Below are 17,489 nucleotides of genomic sequence, written 5' to 3'. Positions count from 1 at the left end.
GGTTAAGATTGATACATGTAATTTTTATTACTAAACAAGTAGTTTTGATATTTACATAGTCTAAACTAAAATTCTGAAACATTCTTGGAATTAGTGTACACGTATACCTTGCCTTACGTCGGTAATTTGTTCCAGGAGAGGTGACTCAAGTCAAATTTACTTGTCACTAGGCTAAACCACAAATAACCATTCCCAGTTTTGTATTTTATTTATAAATGCATTTTTAATAATATATGATTAATAAGAATCTATTTTAAGCTTACAAACAAATAAATTTACTTTTTTTCCTGTACTATATTAAAAACTAAATCTAAATTTACAAACACATGTACGGTATGTACATACTTGTTACTATACATGTTTACAATTTGCCAATGTTTACAGTACATCACAGACTATTTGTTAATGTGGCTTGCTTTAAGATATTATAAAATAAGATGATTTTGTAAGGTTAAATAACAAATACAATTATTAAAATTATTTTGCAATAGTAAAAAGTTAATTTATGTTAAATTTACCAATAACGAGTGGCACTGACAACGACGCCAAACAGTAGATATTGGAACTACCATGAAAAAATGCCAATATTGAAGTCTCAAAGACCGCTAAATAAGATGACAACACAGTCATGAAAAAATGCCAATATTGAAGTCTCAAAGACCACTAAATAAGATGACAACACAGTCACAGATGTTTTCATATTTCATTCTCTACAATTTATGATGATTATATTAACATTTACTGTAAATGTATGTATTTTAATATGATTTTGTGTTCTTTTAACACTTATCTAGTGGATATTATGATTTCAATATTTGTGGCAGACAGACAAAGTTGAATAAAATGACTTATATGGAAAAATAAAAATCAAGTTTATTTTTTTGACGATGTATAATTGAGAATGATGTAACTCGAGGTATACCTGTATTATTGTTAGTACTAAAAAATAAAAAGTGGAAGAAAAGAACTTTTCATTTTAAATAAGAATTTCTCCCATTAGGAAGAGAGATATGACTCTTCAAAAAATTCATATTTTATCAATAACATTAATTTAAATATGGAAAAATAATTTGTGAAAGGATTGGGGTGAGAAAAAGTTTGATTCATAGAGAAACAAAGAAACTGCTCTTTGTTTTATGAATCAAAATGATTAAGTTTTGAGAAGTACCGGTACATTCAAGGTCATACACACTGGAGGAGTTTTGTGGGCTTAACCCTCCCGTTTATAAAGAATTAAAAAGTTAAATAGAATTAAAATTAAACAGTATATTGTATATAACTTATGTTTATATTGTTACCATTCAGTTCTTCCTTAGTTAACACAATACAGTAATTACTGGTGTTCAAAGTAAAATTGTAAAATTATTATTATAAAAATTAATTAACTGTTGTTTTAACTTTGGAAAACAATATAAACACAAAACTGTGTAAAATCAACATCAAGAAATATGAGTAGCTGAAACTTATGTCATATGTAAATTAGCAAAATATTTGATGGTATACACCAAAATTATTTTTTACTGTTGTCTGCTAGGATCATTAAGCTCTCTAACAACGAGGAAATGTTCCTGAAATATCAGTAGTAGCTTATCAGGCATGCCTCAGAGAAAGCATTGATTGTGATGGAGGGCTGTTCATTTCTGTATTTTTGTCATGTGTGTGTATTTCTATAATTTTGGACACTAGTGTTTTGAAAAAATATTTTTAAAACTCAACCTTTAAAAATCCTGCACACTAGTCTGAATATTTACATTGATAAAAATGAAATTTATGATAATTTAACTTTTAGCAAACTTTATATATAAATTTCAAAAATTTAAAACATTTTACATTCTCCTCTAACTGCACTCAACTAATATTTACACCTTGACACAAAAACCTTTAAAAATGCAGCCTTTTAATTCACTTTTCTGTTTTTAAAGGTTTTTGTGTTGAGGTGCGAATACAGTAGAGCATTGATTATCCGACTCAATTGGGGACTGGGGTTGGTCGGATAACTGAAAAAATGGATAACCGAAAAATATGAAAAAATACATTATTAGTATAGTATATTAGTATATCTCATGTAATTAGTATATCGCTATTAACCTACTTTGCGTTGAATTTTCATTGATGATAAGCCTAACAAAAATTTTTTTTAAAATAATAATCATCGCTATTGTATCATTAAAAATTAGAAAATTAAGCCTCGTTTAAATACTGGCTCCCTTTCATGGCCGAGCCAGTGTTGCCAGCTAAAACACGTAAAAGTACTATTAAAGTAGCCAAGACAGCCAAATATTGTAGCACCACATCACTAGCGGACATTTGAATTTGCCGACTAGAACGGTCGGTTAACCGATGTGATGGTTAATTGGGGGTCGGATAATCGATGCTCTACTGTATTAAAACATTTTAAGCATAGTTTATTTTGAAGCATGTAATATTGGAATATAGAATATTTTCAGGACCCAAAATTTTCCTGAAAATTGTTTTGTTTTATATGCTAGTAAGCTACAATATTTAATGAACAAATGATAATTATTACTACTGTAAGTAGTTTGAAATTCTGTATATTCTAATTAAATCATACAAATAATTAAATAGGCCTATCATAAATATGAGTAAAATCATCTCTGCCAACAGAGATGATTTTATTCATACATAAACAACTTATAACCCAATTTTAATTAAGCCAAACAATCTTGCTGAATTATCAGGCTACATTTGGCAAGATCATTTGATTTTACTCATTTGCCTACAAGTAGAATTTTAATTTTCCACTTCATCCAGGTTGTTATACTCTTCCATTTCTGCATTGAGCAAGTTTCTGGTTTATAGTTGAATTCAACACAGAAAAATTGCTTTATTCTCAAGAATTTTTTTCTGTTTAGCTAGTCTATTTTATTCAGATTCTGTTTTAGATAGATTTTACTGTATTTCAAAAAATCTGTTTATTATTTTAAAATGAATATAAATGTAGTTATTTTATAGTAATAAAAATTTCAAGGTAGTAGTTTCAGATGCTAATTACTAGTGATAAAGATATTCTTGAAAAATATTATTTTAAATTATTTTAGACAGTAACTTATTTATCATGGTTCTAAATATATACACAGTACAATGGATATGGCTGAATTTGGATTAATTTGTACTTTAGTAAAATAGCAAATATTTATCATTGCTTTGATATTTAAAAATCAAATTTACTACATATTAATCATAAGGTAAAATTAAACTAAGGATTATTAATTAGTATTATGATTTTTTAAATTTAAAATATAAATATTTTAGGATCAAAGACCTACAACATGAAAATACAGGTAAATATATCTGTACAACTACTAATTATCCACAAAGGAAGCAAGGGTTTATTCTACTGACTGTGAAAAGTAAGTTAAAAATATTGAAAATATATAAATAAATCATTTAAATTTATAGTGTCAAAGCTGTTTCAGCAATTAATATTTTAATTGAATTTAAAATTAATGATATATGCAGCATGGCATTTGATTTAATTTTCCCATTTTTAAAATATTTTGCATGATTATTAACTTTAATTATTCTGTATTTATTTAGCTTTATTATATTTATTATTCATTATTGCTGCTTTTTTAATAATATATAGTTTGCTTTTAACTGATTTGTTTTACTAAATTAAAATTTACAAATTAACAAAGTAATACAATTATAGTTTATATTTATTAATTTTCTGATTTGCTAGCTTTTTTTGCTTTAATTTGCTTTTATTAACTATACTGATCTCATTTTTAGATGGTGAAGTAAATTGCAATACTGACCAGATTACATGTGGTGATGGGAATTGCATCGAAAATAGCAAGCGATGCAATGTTTTGCCTGATTGCCACGATCGGTTGGACAAAACGCATTGTAATAAAGAACGGAAAAGGGGTTGGTCCCAATAACAGTGTTCCAATATCCATATACCTCTTGTAAACATTCAGATTTTTCATGATTAAAAGATAGAGGTATACTAATAGATGAATGATGAATAAAAAAACCAACATTTTCTACCTCGCAAATAATCATACTAAATCTGAATTTTGTTAGTAATAATAATATATTCAAAATTAATTTTGAATAAGAAAATTTTTGATATTGAAATTTGAACAATATTTACAAAAATTATTTTATAAATTTTAATTTTATTCACTTAGAAATTGTTTAATTTAATTTTTAGCCATTCCAACATTGGAAGTCAAAATTGATACAAATAAAGATCCAGTTAATTTAGGAGACACATTGAGAATACATTGCAAAGTGACTGGAGATCCGTCTGCTCGGATACTGTGGTCGAAACTTCGGCAGGAAGGACCTCTTCCTGATAATATAAGATTCCACGGTCCAATAGTAATAATTAATGGAGTGAGAACTGCAAATGGTGGTGTATATCGTTGTACAGTAGATAGCTATGCTGGTACTTTCCATGAAGATTATCTTTTAGCAATACAAGGTAAGTATAATTTGAATATTTTGTCTTAACTTTAATTGTTTTATTAAATTTAACCTTAAATCTTTATCTGCTATCTGTGGAATATTAATTTGGTGAGTAATTTAAATTTTATTTTATAAACTTTTGGATTAAAATAGAAATTTCTTCTGTTCTTCAATGAGTTGACTCATTCAAACATATACAGTATTTCAGTTCCATTTATTGGAATTGTTCTGTCAAAAAAGATGAGATTGCAAACATAGTTAAACCTGAACTATTAATAGCCTTAAAAGTTTTCTTGTAATAAAATTATTTTCTTAAATATAGATGTAATAACAACTGTTATCTTGAAATCTTACAATGTATTATATAAATTTATAAGATGTATTATATTAAAAAATTTTGCCAGGATGAATTCACATTTAGAAAAAATAAATTTCTTGCTATACTATGCATAAAAATGAGTTTAAATCCTCCTGTCCTTTCACATGCTTGTGTTTGCTACTGGCTAGAGGACTTTTTAGCTTTTTTACATTTGATGGCAGACAAGTAGCTTATAATAAAAGGTCTGTTCCGCTGTGGATTTGTTAATGCCTTGTATGCATAGTATAGCAAGAAATATATTTTTTCTAAAGATGTATTATATTAACATTGTAAAAAGTAATTGAAAATTAAATTCTGAAAACTTTTTTTTTAAATGAAGAGAAACTACTTCACCTAATTTGGATATGAGAAAATATCTATGCATAAAGCAGTGACTTTCTGCTGATTTTTCTAATGTAATACAGTTCCTTAAATTTGATGATTCTGAAAAATCCTGTAATGTGTCTTCAAAATATAAAATTGTGCATTTTCAGATGATGTTTGGCACATTATCTGGATTTTTTTGTGGGAAAATCATTCCTTATACAATACACAAGTTTGATTCTCATACCATTTGGGTTAATACTGTGCTGGTAGATTGGTAGATGTAGCACACACTGCTACGGAGTGCATGAGTACTTTTCTCACAAGACAATCACTCTGCCAAGACTTGATAACAGTTGGGACATTATTTTTGTACTAAACAGATGTGATGAATAATTAAGTTTTATGCAAATTGTGTTTTAATTAATAGAGTATCAAGCTTAAGAATGTAACAGTTTGTATATAAAGTTATGCAGAATATATAATACAATAGAGCAGAAGTTCCCAACTTATTTTTATCATGAAACCCTTTTCATCTTAATAAAAAATGTTGGAACCTGACAATAACAAATGTTTGAAACCTGCAAATATCAACAAATTAAAGCATACTAGATAGATACTTTACACTGAACTGAAAGTAAAACTACAATTAAATATAATCAAAATTAATTAAAATTGTTTTAGTTTTCAATTAATTTTATTTCAAAAAATAAAATTGATTTACAATTTGAAAATTTCAAAACTTTTAAATGATTGTAAATCAAATTTTTTTTTTAATTTACATGATTTTTTGCAGTGGTGACAGATCATTTTGCTTGTGTGTGTGTGTAATATAATTATACATACAGATTTAACGATTGTATTTTTATTTATATGTTGGATTCTTTTTAAGGCTATGATTTTTTTAAATGATTTTATAGCTTTAGTTTGTTTTACTGTACTGTTTTTATGGTTTCCATTACCTTGTCAAACATTATATCATGATTTTAGTTCATTCTGTTACTGCTATAAACAGGGTTCCTACGCACCTGGAAAGTCAGGGAAAATCAGGGAAAGTCGGGGATTTTCATTAGTGTTTGGAAAAGGTCAGGGAAAGTCAGGGAATTTGTCGAAAATTGTCAAAAAGTCAGGGAATTTGTCAAAAAGTCAGGGAATTTGTCTCCTTAACTGCATTGTTGATCACGTTTGCTGAATATGGATGACCAATCACAGCCATCTGCAGGCGGCAAGAAGTAATGCTGCAATCTTTAAAACCCGAGATAACTCGGGCAAGTTCCATAGCGTTACATAAAACTCGGGCATTTGGGCCCTCCGAAAAAATTTTTGTTTTTTTTTTTAATGTTAAGTCTCCAAATTATTTCAAAAATTTTTTCCCGCGCGAAAATATTTCATTGCGATTTTAATATACCTTTAATGACGCACGATTAACGCTTAATTGTTTTTTAATGGGAGTTTTTTTTATCAAATTTCATTCATCGTTCTAAAGTAGTAGTGCACGGATTTTACTTCGATAAAGTTATTTAAAGCTAGTTTCTGATGTCAAAAACGACCTCCAATAGTTTTTTAATTTTTTAAATTAATATATTTTATTATATATACGTTTAATTAAGTCGGGGGGTCGGAAATCGCAATAAAAAAACGTAATTTTTGAAAAATATTTAAAAATATACGGCCAGCTAGTATTCACTCTACTTTAAACCCTTCTCCTCCCGAGACTTCTATGAGAATGTCCCGGGAAATCCCAACACCAGCTGTTCTCCAGGTCATCCAGCTGTAAACACAATGACTCATCGGTGTCAGATTTCACAGAAAGGCGAGACAATGGAAAATAAAGTTTGAAGCTTTTTCTTCAAAATTAACGCATTTCTTTCGTTTTTTTCCCAGTTTTAAATATTTTTTATGTTTAATTACATTAATATTAAAAATTAGTGGGTAGCAAGGGAGTTAATTAATAACAGGATAAACTACTTTTATGTAATAGTGTTTAATTTTTAATTTTAGTAATTCAGCGATTATAAAAAGATGAAATTGTTTATTAGAATAAAAAATAACTAATTAAAAATTTGTTTGCAAACTTTTAAAAGTTGAAATCGTAATTTATTAGAATGTTCACTTCAAAATAGCTAAACAGATCAGTAAAAATCTGTAATTTAATCGTTTTTCAGTTTAAAACATAAAAAATTATAAATAGTTACCCGACGTTTACAGTAAAATACTGGCGCTGACTTGTTGTTGGCACAAGCTTTTTATATTTGTTGTTACGATTTTCCTTGAATGTACTGTACTGCAAGCATATTTTCCCTCTCTCTTCCGTTTTTTTCCGCAACTTCGATACATAGTTTAATAATTAGTTAACTGAAATGATATTGGGTAACAAATATCACTGATTTTGGCAAATTTAGGGCTTAAAAACTGGCAAGATTGATCATGCTTGTAATAAATATTCTGTAGTTATATTTTCGAAAATCAACAGGTAATCCGATAGTTTAACCAATGTTAACTTGCTTATAATTAAAATTTAAAAATTAAAAAGCTGTAAATTTAAAAAAAAATAATTACATTACTAAAAAATTAAAATAAATTTGATTATTTTTTGTGCGAAACAACACCAAAACAATTTTTATAGTTATGTTGCAAAAGAAAGAGATTTGTAGTTACGATTCTCTGCGCTGAACTTCTATATTTTAATAACGTATAATTGTAATTTCGTTTGTTGTTTATTTCTGTATTTATTTTATTTTATAAGTTTTAAGAATCCCAATTTTCGTAATACTATGACTTCATAGGAATACAAGTGTGAGGTTCCGGAATTGTCCGGAACTAAAATAGAAAAACGTAAAATAATTTAATTATTAGAGAAAAAAAGGAATGAACAGAAATTTTTTATAGAAACTTGAGAAATAGTCTAGACCCGTGTTTCTCAACCGCCGGTCCGCAACTCTAATCTGACCAGTCCGCGAAAACTTTAAAAATATATACTGTACCTTCCATGCGTTGTTCTCAAATAGGAAATATGTGGATTATTAATCCGTTTATTGATAGCAAACTAATAGATTGAACGACTTTGAATACGAAAAACTAATCAAATTAAGTTCAGACTTGGGATTTAAAACATTGTTTGAATCAATGCCCATAACACAGTTTTGGATTAAAGTTAAATCTGAATATCCAGTTTTACATAAAAAGGCAGTTAGGATGTTACTACCTTTTTCAACAACGTACTTATGTGAATCAATGTTTTCAGCAATGGTAATGATAAAATTGAAACAACAAAATCATTATAGTATTAGTTCTGCCTCACGCCTTGCAGTTACCGCCTTAACTCCAAGAATTGATGATCTTACTAGCAAAAAAGAAAAGCAGCGATCACATTGATTTGTATACTAATGTACTGGTAAATAAAATAACAAATATTTATTGCTCAATGTAGTTTGCAGTTCTTTTTACAACAGAGAATTTTTTTCAATTAAAAATAATATTGTCACTGGTCCACTTAAAAAAAGCAGATATTTTCCGGTCTGCGATGAGTTTTGGGTTGAGAAACACTGGTCTAGATCATCCTTTCTCAAAGTGGGTGATAACGCCCCTTTGCGGGCACTGGAGGCTTTCATGGGGGCAGTAGAAGGCTCAGTGATTAAATATGAGTTTTATTTCTTCTCATCAAAACATTCTTTGATCTCAGAAATAGGATATGGGTCACACCCTATCTATCCTATCCATATAATAATGCATGTTTAAACATTATATTTGCAATAACTGTTTTTAAGATATGCAACAGATGGTAATGTAAAAAGATTAAAAAAAAGCTACTCTTTTTGTTGAAAGATTGATTTTAAAATTGTGTTTTTCTAAGTCAAGAGTTCATTTTAAGCACAGTACAGTACTATTTGTTTATCAAAGAATACTTTTTGTTGATTTTATGTTACCTTGTATTTACTAGATTTACATACAAATAATAATGATAAATGATGATAAAATAAAAAGCTTGTGTTTTGATTGTAAATTGCTTATTTTTTCATTACATTGAAGTTGTGGATTCTATCAAACATTTTTCTACATGATGTATGTACTGTATTTTTTTAATGTGGCAGTCTTTGAAGCATATCAACTGTGCAAAAAGAGGGCTAAATGTACTCAATGTTAACCGTAAATTCTGTTTTATTATGTCGATATTCCACACTAAAAAATGTGAGGGTCAGGGAATTTGGACAAAGTTGGTCAGGGAAAATCAGGGAAAGTCAGGGAATTCAAAACAAAAATTTGAGTAGGAACCCTGTATAAATAACTTTAGCACATGTATGGTCTCGGATCGAGTCCTCATATTGTCATGCAAGGACTCAATCCAAGACTAGAATAATTACACCTCATCTCCTAAATTTGCATTGGCACATTCATACATCACTACACTCAACAAATTTTATTGTAGAACTCCAAATTTTTATTGCAGAACATAAGTTGGAAACCTTGCAGTAGTCTCTACAGTCAGTCACTTGCCAGTCTGACACATTTAGTAATCTGATATTCTGCAGTGTGGTGCACATGAAATTTTTGTTACCACTTATCGATGTCCAGTACATGTATACTGTCAATCATTAGTTGTCTGTGACTATTTTGCTGACTGCACATGCAATGATTGTGATTAATGCAGTAGACTAATCTGTGAACAAAGTTCATTTTTACTGTAAAATATATATATACATACATACAAACAACATCCAGTAATCTGACTATTGGTTGTAACCTGACACCCACTGGTCTGATATATGGCAGATTACAGATAAGACTCATGTGTTAATTAACAATAAATACAGTACAGTTAAATTTTACCTTATGTTTAGCAATGCCATATACACTATTTCATTTGTGATGAGTCATACTTGTATGTATTTTGAGAATGTTATGAAAAGTAAATTAAAAGTATTAATTTATGAACAACTTTTCTATTAAGCAGATTACTTAAGTTATAAATGAGATTAATGCAAAAAAATAATTCCATCAAGAAATAGATGGTAAAGGAATAAGATATTTTAATTGGGAAATAAGTAATTTTATTAGTCATCAAATTTAAATATACTGTCTTCAAATATTAATAATTTCAAAAGTTACTATAAGATAATAAGAAAACTTTAGAATAATATATCTTTTATATATACAAGATTTACATCATTCCATTAATTCTTTAATATATATATATATATATATATTAAAGAAGAAATGGTATAAAAGACTAAAATAATTAATAAATCATTTTTAATATAATAATTTATTTTTTAATATAGTACCTCCATCAATACCACCATTTGCAGTGGAAACCAGAATGGCACCATTTGGTCGCAATGTAAATATTACCTGTAATACAAATTTGGATCCTCCAGTAGCTTACACTTGGTCAAAACAAGGCAGTGCTTTGCCACCTCATTCATTCACCGATAGGAATATATTATCAATTCAGAAAATACAGGCAGAAGATGCAGGAACATACATCTGTACTGCTAAAAGTGCTGTTGCTACTTTAGAAATTCCAACAATTATTGTAGTTACAGGTAAAAAAAAAATAATGAATTGTTGCAAATAATTTAACAAATTTAAGATTTACAAATTTTTTTTCAGGTGTTATTCCTTTATTTACTCAAGCTCCTTTATCTTACATGAAGTTAGATACAATGCATGAAGCTTATACAAATTTTGAATTTGAAATTTCATTTAAACCAGAGAGCTTTGATGGTAATAAATTCATTATTTATTAACTTAATTCATCATACATGAACAAGATTTAAAAAAAAATAAAATCTTCCAATTTTTTTATTCAGGTCTTATTTTGTATAATGGGCAGCAGTCTGGTGGAGGTGGAGATTTTGTTTCATTTGGCTTATCTGATGGTTACATACAACTCAGATATGAGCTTGGGTCTGGTCCAGCAATAATTAGTAGTCCAGAACAAGTAGAATTAGGCAATTGGTATAATGTGCTTGTCACAAGAGATAAAATTAAGGGTAAGATCATAAATTTTTGAAAAGATAAGATTTTTAAAATTTTATTAATGCTTATTTTTGATTTAGGAGTCATGAAGATAAATGATTATTTGGTAGTAAATGGCTCTGCTGGAGGTGACAATGTTGGATTGGATCTTGCCGAGCCTCTCTACATTGGTGGGGTTCCGGATTTTAGAGCCATTTCACGCCAAGCTGGATTTCAACAAGGTTTTATTGGTATGGTTTATAAAACATTTCTATCAAATATTTAATATAGGCCAGCCTGAGATAAAATATCATTATCTATTTTTAAATTAATTAAAATTTTTGTAATTTATAAGTAGATGATTTTATGTTCATAACTGGTATGCTTAGCAGGAGATATACTTTGAATCATATTTACTCAGATCAACAACAAATCTTAAATTGAGGGTTCATATGATCTCCATTTTTATTCTATTGATTACTCTTCATACTACCAATTCATACTCATTCCTTTATGCTTGATAAACTTTTTAAATAAATTCGTAAGAAAATTATGATATTGACATCTGGAATATTTAGCTTTTAATAATTTCTGAAAGTTTATTAATATAAAATAAATGTTTTTTGACTATACTAAACCAACTTCAGCTTAGACATACAAATATTTAAAAACTGGAACTTTTGGTACAAATGGATATTTCATTTTTCAAACATTATATTTACAAGCTAATATTGGCCAGATTAGATTTTATACTAATAAACTTTGGCTTCCAGAAACAAAAAAGTAATTTTATGGCAATATGATGCCAAGATTTGCTAAAATTTGAAGATTTTAGAAATTTCTGTTTATTGCATTGAAATTTCTGTATTTACTGTAATTATACTTGTACCATATCATCTTAATTATTGGAAACTATATAAAAGATACAAAGAGGTTCCTATACAATCTTTTTCATATCTTAACAGTTTCCCTTGTTTTATTTTAAAATATCATTCATATCAGATCAGACAATGGCTAATGTTTGATCTGAAATGTGTAGATAAAGACTGAAATGCTGCAGCTCTGCATGTAATTATTGATAAAATTTGAATTCATCTCAAATTGAACTTTGTCTGAAATAGTCTCATATTTTTCCAGGTTGTATTAGCTATTTTAGAATTAAAGATAAAGAATATGACTTACTTCGTGAAGCTGAAAAAATTGGTGTAACAATATGTGATACATGTAAAGTAAATCCATGTGAACATGGTGGTGTCTGCCAACCAGCTTTAGTGAAAATGGGAATCAAATGCATTTGTCCTTCTGGATTTTCTGGAATTAGATGCGAGAATGTTGCTGAAACTTGTTATCCAGGTGTGTGTGGGGAAGGAAGATGTGTCAATAACCCAATTGGAGGATTTGAATGTTATTGTCCATATGGCCGAACAGGCTTGCGGTGTGAAAAAGGTAAACTCTTAAAACAGTTTTAGAAAAATACATAAATTTTTTAATATTAAAATTTATACATTTATTTACTCTCAAACTTTTAGAGATCTTAATTATTGAGCCAGCATTTTCAAATGATGCTTATGCTGCTTATCCTATAAATGGGCAATTTAATAAATTGGATATGAAAGTGAAATTACGAAGACTGGATGATGGTTTAATATCCTATTCAGCTCAAAGTGCTTTTGGAAATGGTGATTTTGTATCACTGGCAGTTCTTAACAAAAGTATAGAATTTCGATTTGATACTGGTTCTGGTAAGAAACTGATATTATTATATCTTATTTCATTTAAGAAATAATATCTAAGAATATTTTTGATTATTTTAAAAAGGACCTGCTATACTAAAAAGTCCAGAAAAATTATATGCTGATCAGTGGGTAACAATAACAGCAACAAGAACCAATCGTGAAGGATCCTTAACTGTTAATAATGGAACTTCTGTACGAGGTACATCTCCTGGTCATACAAGAGGTCTTGATCTACGTCTTCCTTTGTATGTTGGAGGTTATGATAAAACCAAAGTGACCGTATCTCCATTAGCAGGAGTTAATCATGGATTTGATGGATGTATTGCTCATGTATGTATTCAATCAATGTTAAATCTTCTATTTAATAAGCTTTCAGATATTTATTTAGTAGTGTAATGTATTTATCTGTTGATTTTTTTTAAGATGGAAGTTAATGCCGTTGAAATTGATTTTGTAAATTCTCTTGTGGATTCATCCAATGTTGAAGATTGTGGAGGAGGAGCACCTTGTGATAGAAATCCATGTCTAAATAATGGAATCTGCACAAATGAAGGATCAGGCCAATATTCTTGTGAATGTAGAAGTGGATATAGTGGTAAGTCATTTCTGTTTTACTATACCTTGTGATTGCAATGATAATTATAAACATTACATAATTTTTGGTCTAAGATTTTGTAATAGATTCAATTTAAAGATTAATCACAATTATGTTAAAACATAGCTGTCTCCAGTTTTGATGCTTCATTGTATCAAAAAATGGATATTAATAGGAAAGAAGTTGTTTTGAGGAAAAAAGCTGTCATGTCAAATGGCATTTGTTCTTATAAAATGAATTCCTTCATTAGTGTGAATAGTTAGAATTTTTCATTATGCTCTCTCTTCTGATCACCTAAATAATAATCAAAATATGGTTTAGTCATTGGAACACTGGAAAACAGTTTTCCAACTGCATGTTTAAAAAGTGCTGTAGTGATATCATAGAATAATCTGTTACATCTAAACAGCCATAAATGGATATTAATTACAACAACATTTTTCCTTTATTCATCCAGTTCGAATTGATAGTATGCATCACTTAAGTCATACACAAAAAATTCTTCACCCCTATGCAATTTGAAAGTTATCAGCTAAAGAAGGAATCAACTAAAAGCACTTTTAGTTGATTCCTTCTTTAGCTGATAACTTTCAAATTACAGTAAAAATTGGAGTTTTACTTACTTTTATTTAAGGATATGTGTTATAGGAGTAATCCATTTGATTACTCCTATAACACCTATCCTCCTAACACCTGCCCTTAGCCTCCTGTAACATCACTCATTAGCATAGATTTTTGTAATACCAGAATATTTAAGTTGAAGTAATTCTGCTTCTACTTTATCTTGTAATGCAAAAAACATACAGGATGAGGTTTTGGGAAATAAACAAGATACAAAGACCTAAGTGTTAAGTGCAATGGTAAGGATTAAACAACTTCTGCTGAAATGGTTTGGTGAATATTTCTTATGAAGGTTTGATATATATATATATAAANTTTAATAATATATAGTTTGCTTTTAACTGATTTGTTTTACTAAATTAAAATTTACAAATTAACAAAGTAATACAATTATAGTTTATATTTATTAATTTTCTGATTTGCTAGCTTTTTTTGCTTTAATTTGCTTTTATTAACTATACTGATCTCATTTTTAGATGGTGAAGTAAATTGCAATACTGACCAGATTACATGTGGTGATGGGAATTGCATCGAAAATAGCAAGCGATGCAATGTTTTGCCTGATTGCCACGATCGGTTGGACAAAACGCATTGTAATAAAGAACGGAAAAGGGGTTGGTCCCAATAACAGTGTTCCAATATCCATATACCTCTTGTAAACATTCAGATTTTTCATGATTAAAAGATAGAGGTATACTAATAGATGAATGATGAATAAAAAAACCAACATTTTCTACCTCGCAAATAATCATACTAAATCTGAATTTTGTTAGTAATAATAATATATTCAAAATTAATTTTGAATAAGAAAATTTTTGATATTGAAATTTGAACAATATTTACAAAAATTATTTTATAAATTTTAATTTTATTCACTTAGAAATTGTTTAATTTAATTTTTAGCCATTCCAACATTGGAAGTCAAAATTGATACAAATAAAGATCCAGTTAATTTAGGAGACACATTGAGAATACATTGCAAAGTGACTGGAGATCCGTCTGCTCGGATACTGTGGTCGAAACTTCGGCAGGAAGGACCTCTTCCTGATAATATAAGATTCCACGGTCCAATAGTAATAATTAATGGAGTGAGAACTGCAAATGGTGGTGTATATCGTTGTACAGTAGATAGCTATGCTGGTACTTTCCATGAAGATTATCTTTTAGCAATACAAGGTAAGTATAATTTGAATATTTTGTCTTAACTTTAATTGTTTTATTAAATTTAACCTTAAATCTTTATCTGCTATCTGTGGAATATTAATTTGGTGAGTAATTTAAATTTTATTTTATAAACTTTTGGATTAAAATAGAAATTTCTTCTGTTCTTCAATGAGTTGACTCATTCAAACATATACAGTATTTCAGTTCCATTTATTGGAATTGTTCTGTCAAAAAAGATGAGATTGCAAACATAGTTAAACCTGAACTATTAATAGCCTTAAAAGTTTTCTTGTAATAAAATTATTTTCTTAAATATAGATGTAATAACAACTGTTATCTTGCAATCTTACAATGTATTATATAAATTTATAAGATGTATTATATTAAAAAATTTTGCCAGGATGAATTCACATTTAGAAAAAATAAATTTCTTGCTATACTATGCATAAAAATGAGTTTAAATCCTCCTGTCCTTTCACATGCTTGTGTTTGCTACTGGCTAGAGGACTTTTTAGCTTTTTTACATTTGATGGCAGACAAGTAGCTTATAATAAAAGGTCTGTTCCGCTGTGGATTTGTTAATGCCTTGTATGCATAGTATAGCAAGAAATATATTTTTTCTAAAGATGTATTATATTAACATTGTAAAAAGTAATTGAAAATTAAATTCTGAAAACTTTTTTTTTAAATGAAGAGAAACTACTTCACCTAATTTGGATATGAGAAAATATCTATGCATAAAGCAGTGACTTTCTGCTGATTTTTCTAATGTAATACAGTTCCTTAAATTTGATGATTCTGAAAAATCCTGTAATGTGTCTTCAAAATATAAAATTGTGCATTTTCAGATGATGTTTGGCACATTATCTGGATTTTTTTGTGGGAAAATCATTCCTTATACAATACACAAGTTTGATTCTCATACCATTTGGGTTAATACTGTGCTGGTAGATTGGTAGATGTAGCACACACTGCTACGGAGTGCATGAGTACTTTTCTCACAAGACAATCACTCTGCCAAGACTTGATAACAGTTGGGACATTATTTTTGTACTAAACAGATGTGATGAATAATTAAGTTTTATGCAAATTGTGTTTTAATTAATAGAGTATCAAGCTTAAGAATGTAACAGTTTGTATATAAAGTTATGCAGAATATATAATACAATAGAGCAGAAGTTCCCAACTTATTTTTATCATGAAACCCTTTTCATCTTAATAAAAAATGTTGGAACCTGACAATAACAAATGTTTGAAACCTGCAAATATCAACAAATTAAAGCATACTAGATAGATACTTTACACTGAACTGAAAGTAAAACTACAATTAAATATAATCAAAATTAATTAAAATTGTTTTAGTTTTCAATTAATTTTATTTCAAAAAATAAAATTGATTTACAATTTGAAAATTTCAAAACTTTTAAATGATTGTAAATCAAATTTTTTTTTTAATTTACATGATTTTTTGCAGTGGTGACAGATCATTTTGCTTGTGTGTGTGTGTAATATAATTATACATACAGATTTAACGATTGTATTTTTATTTATATGTTGGATTCTTTTTAAGGCTATGATTTTTTTAAATGATTTTATAGCTTTAGTTTGTTTTACTGTACTGTTTTTATGGTTTCCATTACCTTGTCAAACATTATATCATGATTTTAGTTCATTCTGTTACTGCTATAAACAGGGTTCCTACGCACCTGGAAAGTCAGGGAAAATCAGGGAAAGTCGGGGATTTTCATTAGTGTTTGGAAAAGGTCAGGGAAAGTCAGGGAATTTGTCGAAAATTGTCAAAAAGTCAGGGAATTTGTCAAAAAGTCAGGGAATTTGTCTCCTTAACTGCATTGTTGATCACGTTTGCTGAATATGGATGACCAATCACAGCCATCTGCAGGCGGCAAGAAGTAATGCTGCAATCTTTAAAACCCGAGATAACTCGGGCAAGTTCCATAGCGTTACATAAAACTCGGGCATTTGGGCCCTCCGAAAAAATTTTTGTTTTTTTTTTTAATGTTAAGTCTCCAAATTATTTCAAAAATTTTTTCCCGCGCGAAAATATTTCATTGCGATTTTAATATACCTTTAATGACGCACGATTAACGCTTAATTGTTTTTTAATGGGAGTTTTTTTTATCAAATTTCATTCATCGTTCTAAAGTAGTAGTGCACGGATTTTACTTCGATAAAGTTATTTAAAGCTAGTTTCTGATGTCAAAAACGACCTCCAATAGTTTTTTAATTTTTTTAAATTAATATATTTTATTATATATACGTTTAATTAAGTCGGGGG

General features: G+C 28.5%; 1 protein-coding gene across 1 annotated transcript in view; it reads left to right on the top strand.

Moving 5' to 3' along the window:
• The window catches only part of LOC111632167 (basement membrane-specific heparan sulfate proteoglycan core protein-like), a 208,133-nt gene that overhangs the window by 172,470 nt on the left and 18,174 nt on the right, over positions 1-17,489 (top strand). The window contains 11 exon segments of the mRNA XM_023376533.1: positions 3,274-3,371; positions 3,754-3,891; positions 4,181-4,453; positions 10,399-10,662; positions 10,730-10,843; positions 10,930-11,112; positions 11,179-11,328; positions 12,215-12,523; positions 12,607-12,819; positions 12,896-13,143; positions 13,237-13,408. Of these exon segments, the coding sequence (XP_023232301.1) occupies positions 3,274-3,371; positions 3,754-3,891; positions 4,181-4,453; positions 10,399-10,662; positions 10,730-10,843; positions 10,930-11,112; positions 11,179-11,328; positions 12,215-12,523; positions 12,607-12,819; positions 12,896-13,143; positions 13,237-13,408 (2,162 nt within the window).

Source organism: Centruroides sculpturatus, unplaced genomic scaffold (genome assembly GCF_000671375.1).
Source record: "Centruroides sculpturatus isolate CEXI.00-Female unplaced genomic scaffold, Cexi_2.0 scaffold703, whole genome shotgun sequence".
In the NCBI taxonomy this organism is placed as follows: Eukaryota; Metazoa; Arthropoda; class Arachnida; order Scorpiones; family Buthidae; genus Centruroides; species Centruroides sculpturatus.
The sequence above is the reverse complement of the archived record's forward strand: the minus strand, read 5'-3'. Positions and strand labels throughout refer to the sequence as shown.